Source organism: Lates calcarifer, unplaced genomic scaffold, assembly GCF_001640805.2.
Source record: "Lates calcarifer isolate ASB-BC8 unplaced genomic scaffold, TLL_Latcal_v3 _unitig_2017_quiver_672, whole genome shotgun sequence".
Classification (NCBI taxonomy): domain Eukaryota; kingdom Metazoa; phylum Chordata; class Actinopteri; family Centropomidae; genus Lates; species Lates calcarifer.
The window spans coordinates 196,874-203,341 of record NW_026115922.1 but is presented as its reverse complement, the minus strand read 5'-3'; the positions used below and the strand labels follow the sequence as shown (position 1 = coordinate 203,341).

General features: G+C 48.3%; 1 protein-coding gene across 1 annotated transcript in view; it reads right to left on the bottom strand.

Annotated features, from left to right (window-relative positions):
- Positions 1-5: 5 nt before the first annotated feature.
- Positions 6-6,468, bottom strand: part of LOC108891757 (adenomatous polyposis coli protein 2-like) — a gene marked incomplete at its 3' end in the record, with an annotated part of 31,484 nt that continues 25,021 nt past the window's right edge. The window contains 10 exon segments of the mRNA XM_018689068.1: positions 6-302; positions 305-595; positions 597-1,149; positions 1,640-1,787; positions 1,790-1,853; positions 2,182-2,263; positions 2,265-2,374; positions 2,729-2,868; positions 2,948-3,046; positions 3,766-4,180. Of these exon segments, the coding sequence (XP_018544584.1) occupies positions 6-302; positions 305-595; positions 597-1,149; positions 1,640-1,787; positions 1,790-1,853; positions 2,182-2,263; positions 2,265-2,374; positions 2,729-2,868; positions 2,948-3,046; positions 3,766-4,180 (2,199 nt within the window).

The following is a 6,468-nucleotide window of genomic DNA, read 5'->3' as shown; positions in this document are numbered from 1 at the left end:
TTGTTGTCCACAGAATCCCTCTCTGGAATATCTTGCTGGTTAGTCTCATTCAGGACAGAAGGTCCTACATTTAAGTAGTCTTGATGAGCTAACTTGAGGTCAAGCTGGTTTGGTCGTTGTTGTTGTATCATTAGAGCTCTTGGAGCAGGTCGCATCTGATCTTTGCTGCCACAGTAGCCGTCACTAGTGCTGCCACTGTTTAGGCTATCTGTTGATACACTTGTGTGGGCAGTTTTGAGGCGCAAGAGGGCATGGGCTCTACTGAGACGTTCTCTGTGGGCCAGGCTGCTTGTATCAGAGAGAGACGGCAGGGGGAGCATGATTTTGCTCGGGCTTCATTGAGTTCATCTAGTCCATAAGGCCAGTCTGCCAGGTGATCCTCAGAGCTGAGGCTCAAACTGTCCTCCGAGGATGTGTGCATGGTGATGTCCTCGACTAATCTGTCGATCTTGGCAACCGTGTTGGTGATCTTTTTGGCTAGCTTCTCTGCAGCAGCAGATACCACATCGTCAGGAGGTGCATGTCTCTTCTCTGCCATCTGATGTGGTTCTACGTCTCTCTCCGGTTCACTTTCCCTCTTACGGGGCTGGTTCTGGCAGGAAGTTAGAATTGGTAAGGAACATAGACAGCATAGAGAAGCTGCCAGTGTCCAGGCTACTGGAGATGTTGGGGGCCTCATCATCATCAAAACAACCAGAATCAGATGCATAATCCTTCGCCAGACTCTCAATGTGCCGTAGTGGCTTGTTGAGGGTTAGATGCTTGGGGCTCTGTTTCTCAAGAGTATCAAAGGTCTCTGCTAGGTGTTTGGCATCCAGCTCTGCCTCCAGTGCCTTTTGTTTCCTCATGTAGAGGGAAGGCATGCAGGAGCCAGGGGATACAACCGCAGCATCCTTATATTTCAGGGGTCGGTTGGTGAGGAGGTTTCTTAGAGCTGCAGCGCTGCCCATGGCTATCATCTTGTGCTTGGAATGGATAAGGTTGCGCAGCATGCTAACGGCTCCGAGGTCCCACAGCAGCTCCTGGTCTTTTGGACTCCGGGCTGAAAGGTTCCAGAGAGTCCCGCAGGCGTTGCTCACTATGGTCAGGCTGTGGGAGCGCAGGTGCTGCAGCAGAGTCTGGAGGCAGTTATGGTCCCTGAGGATTTGCCTGTGAAGAAAGAAAGAGAGATATTTTTTTTTACATCCAGCTTGCTGTAGTTATTGTTAGATAAAGACTGTGTCAGTGTTTTTACATGTTTTAGCTGATTTTTTAACAAATATAGATACTTTACATTACGGCTGGCCATTTTCCAAAATAGTTTTTCCCATCTTTTAATGTGTTTTTTCCCATTTCCATTCATTTCAGTATGGTATATAACTCACTATCTAACATCACTTGTATCTGCTTTTATTGTTGTCAACTGTAAACTGTAAAGGTGTGGGCCGATTGGAAAAATCTAGACTATTATTAAACAACAATAATTACTTTGACAAGTTTTCACAGATCATCCATCGCAATTAAATTAAGTTGATTTTAATACCACACACAGATGAATGGAAAGATTTGATTCTGTCCCACTAGTTTCCAGTTTCATGATCAAAAAGGACGACATTTCTTTAGCAGTGTGACAGCAGGTATTTGAGGCTCAGAAACCGACCTGTAGTCTTCTCGTGTGGCGACCAGACTCGACACATTTCGGAGTATCCCTCCTCCGCTCTCGATGATGGCGAGTGAGTTGGTCTGACACCGGTACGTCAGAGTGCTGACCAAGAAGCCCAGAGCGCCGTCCACTGAGCAGATCGCACCTTGTTGTCGATGCTGTGAGCCGACAGGTTCCACAGAGCGCTCAGAAGACTCTTCAAGGTCGACTCCTGCAGAACCAGCACAACAAACAAAGGTTTTATCAGGGTTACTCAGGCTGATTTATGTAATGCTTAGTAGTGGTTTAACATTTTGGGGAAATTCTTTAATTGTCTTTTTGTCTGAGAGTGAGATGTTCAGATGATAATTAATGTCTGTGTTTGGTCCAGAGCTGGAGTCAGAATGTGGTTAGCTTAGCTCAGTATAAAGCCTAGAAATAATAAGCCTGGCACAACAGCTGGGTACAGATCATCTTCACAAAATAAATCTCCTAAAATAAACCAGTTTTTTCCTCTGATCAGCACATTGACTCTGCGTGGGTTGGTTTGTTTTAGTTACCTTGGTGGCCTGCAGGGCGCAGGTCATCAGTGCAGACACACAGCCGATGTCTCTGAGGACTCTCTTGCTGCTGATGTCAGCCCCAGGACAGATTCCTCAGGATGCTGGAGACCACCTGGTGAAGCTCCTCACTGTCGGAGGCCAGCTGGGCCACCAGAGCCTGGAGGCAGCTCTTCTTTGAGCACAGAGTTGCCTGAAGGAGGATGAACAGAACACAGGTTTCTAAACATATCTGAACGCCAGGGTGTGTTTGTCAGAGCTGGTGTCTGTTACAAGCTCAAGATCTGAATTTACACAAAGAGACAAATCAGTGCAGCTAAAAACAAACCTCACATCTGCAAGATCACAACCAGATCTCTACAATCTGGAAAATCCTTCATTAATCAGCTGTTTGCTTCACCTACAGTCTGCAGTCTGGTCCAGAAACCAAACCAGTAGTTTCTGCTTTAGGTTATTTCTCATTAAAACCAACTACCTAAGACCGTTTTATCCTGTTTCTGTCAAACATTACTGCTCCCACAGCTCCTGAGCTCCTGTCTGTTCGTACCTTGTTGACGACGTCTCCAAACGTCAGGTTAGTCAGAGCCATCCCTGCATACCGTCGCAGCGCCATGTTGATGGGATCGTTCTGCATCCCGTACATGTCCTGGTCCAGGTGGATCAGATCAGCCACCACCTGCAGACCACCTGGAGGACGACAGGAAAGTCTCAGCAACACGGCCTGGATATTTCACCAATGTGAGGACGAGGTCGGCGTTTCACAAACCTAATTCATTCATGGCTCGTCTGTACTCCTCTTCAAAGGAAAGCTTCATGATGGCGCACATGGCCTGACAGATCTGAGGGTCCACAGGTTCAGGAATATCTGCAGACAGGAAAACACAAGTCAGGAGACTTTTTATATCTGGTTTAGATCGTCTGTAACCAGCCTGTCAGGTCTGTGTGGACAGGACATTTATAAATCCACTGAATCTGATCTTTACTGCAAAGATTCAACAACAGTTTCAAGTTTTAAGACTGATGTTCATCAGAACCACAGATTTCACTAAGATACAAGAACAACAGGAGGTTCTCAAACAGAGTCAGATCTGATGCGTCCTGACTTATCTGTAAATCTGCTTCTCTAACTTTACACCTTTGTAAACTTCTGAAGTAGAGGGCCGATCAGATAATAGATAATTCTACACTTGGGAAAAACTGAATCCACTCATCGGCACAGTCACTCCATCTTATGGTTTAAGTTCCATTAACTACTAGAGACAATATAAATGATCTTGGCCGTGTTTCTATCAGGTGAAAACATCTTCATTCATTCGGTCATTTCGATCACACTATCGTCTCCTGGATCTCCTGAATCACAACACCTCAAAAAAACAAACAAGGCTCAAACTAACTTGATAAGAGTAAAAAACTAGAGAAAACACAGGTGTTGACACGGCCATCCACCACCTGCTATCTCTTTATTTAGTTCTATGGTGATTGTATTGTCTTTGCTTGTTGCCTTGTTGTTTTATCATGTGGTGTGTTCAGTGTTATTTTAGAGAACCACAACATCAATAAAACCTAAACCTAAACCTGACTCACCGGTGGTCCTGGTTCCCCCGGGTGAAGGAGTCCCAGCGTGGCTCTCGATCCAGTCCCAGCCACTGTCACAGTAGGTCCGGATCTGCTCCAGCATGTGCAGGACCCTCATCTCCCGGCGGGCCTGGCCCTCGTCCTGCTGGGAGTAGATGATGTTGTGGAGGGCGGCGCTGGCTCTGGATTTGGCCTCTCGGCTGCAGCCTGCCGCCGTCGCCCCCCCACCCGCTGCCACCGTCTCTCCTGGACCGCCTCCGCCGCCTGGAGCTTCGTGCAGGATCTGGACCAGCAGGGGGACGCAGCCAGACTTTCTCATGGCGATGCAGCTGTCCTGAGAGCTGGACAGGGCCAGCAGAGTCCGGGACATCTCCTCCTTATCTCTGTTAGCGAGCATGGAGAGCAGCCAGAACACCATCTCCACCTGAGGAGAGGAGAGGAGAGGAGGGAGGAGAGGAGAGGAGAGGAGAGGAGAGAGGAGAGGAGGAGGGGAGAGGAGAGAGGAGAGGAGAATAGAGGAGGAGAGGAGAGAAGGAGAGAAGGAGAGAAGAGAGGAGAGAGGAGAGAGGAAGAGAGAGAGGAGAGGAGAGGAGAGAGGAGAGAAGAGGAGAGGAGAGGAGAGGTTTGGTTTTCAAAGTCCCTTTATTAAACCACTTCGCTAAACAACACCATGAACAAACAAAAAAAACACAACATTTTCCAACGTGAACAAAGGATCTCAAACAACTCAAAACAATCAACCATCAACTCATAGCTTCATACTCAGCTCCCCATCTTCTTCCACAGAGCACAAACCCCCCCCCACAGCCCACACCCGTATGAAGTCCTGTAACTTGTCCATTGTTTTATAAAAAACATATTCCACCCTGAGTCGAGACTTTAACAGTCCCTCAAAGACTGGCACCAGGTCCAAGCACCCAGAACTCTGGGTCTTGTTCCTGCGTGTCAGCCAGATAGCCAGCTTTGCCGACCCAGATAAAAGTTCAACAAAGTACAAACAGATTTCTCCTTTGCACAATATTTAGGACCAAAAATAAATAAATCAAAGGAAAAGCACACCCCCGAATCCCTGAAACAACCTTTTTAACAGTTCAAACAGTGATTCTAGTCTACGACACTGAACAAACAAATGTTCAAGGGTTTCAGTCTGTGAACAGAACATACACTCCTCTCCCACCCCAGGATCCATGTGCGCTCTGTATCTGTTCGTAGCTATTGCACCGTGTACAACCCTCCACTGGAGGTCTGCTGTCCGCTTCTCAACGGGCAGCTTGTACAGGGACCGCCAGCTGCCCTTCGGGGAAGCGTCTGGGTCAAAGAACTCAGTCCACCCCGACTCCCTAACTTCAGAGAGGGACCGGAGATGGAGGACTTTAACACAGATCAGGTACAGATCCTTCTTCCCTACATCCTTGAACTTGTCCAGGTGTGGTGTTGTGAGAGACAGCAGCCGTCCCCTCCTCTCCCTCCACTCCCCCACTGCAGGGGAAACAGACAGAGCGGGGAAACTGTACTCACTGCCTTCGTTCCATTGTTCGCACAGGGTTCGGTCTCTTACAAAGGGTCTTAGATGGGGGTGGAAAAGCCTCACAGACTTCTGCCACCACCCTGTTAAACAAACGAATGGAAGTAATTTTACTCCTCTCTCTCCGGACGTTAACCGGCACAGCAGTCAGCTTCATCAAATGGCCAACTTTGGTGCAACCAGCACCTCTGAGGCTGGTCCGCAGGCTGGCAGATTGCAGGGCTAGAGTCTTCAAGAAACCATTACAAAACAATGGCTCTTCAAAAACCCACATACCCGGAGTCTGATTGCCTGCACGCTGGAACATGAACCCCTGCCAGGCCTGCAGTACGGAACTGTAGAATGATGTAAGTCCAGACAGATCAAGATCTGCACTCTCTACCAGGAACAGTTGTTTATCGTAGTCCAAACGCCCAGCTCTTCTCAAGAGCAGCCGAGCTGTGTCTAGCCAGCTTGGACCACTGTTGTAAAGGATCCGCTGCGCTGTCTGTAGTCTAAAAGCAGCAACTTTGGACTGGATGTCAACAAGTCCTTGCCCACCCTCAGCTACAGGTAAGCACAAGGCTGCTGCCCGGATCCAGTGCTTACCAGACCAGAAAAAGTCCAGAATTGTCCTTTGAATGTCCTCTATGAAGCCCCTCGGCGGTGTCAGAGGGATAAGTTTGTGCCAGAGAGTCGAGGCAACCAAGTTATTAACAACCAGAACTCTTCCCCTATAAGACAGCTGGGGCAGCAACCATTTCCATCTAGACAACCGAGCGCACACTTCCTCCCTCATTCCCTCCCAGTTCCTTAACTTGTACCCCTCAGTGCCCAAAAAAACTCCCAACACCTTCAGCCCCTCCCTCTCCCATTTGAGACCTCCAGGCAGAAAAGGTACTGCCCGATCCCTCCATTGCCCTAACAAGAGTGCCTCACTTTTTGCCCAGTTCACCCGTGCAGATGTTGCCTTCTCATAAAGAGACAAGGCGCCTTGCAGACACTGAACATCCTCCTGGTTGGACACAAAAATATTTATATCGTCTGCATAAGCAGACAATATTAAGGAACGTTCAAACCCGCAGGACCCAGGCAAAGAGAAACCGCTGAGCCGATCCCTCAACCTGCACAGCAGAGGTTCAATTGCTAGACTATATAACTGGCCAGAGATGGGACAACCTTGCCTTATGCCCCGCTGTACAGAGATT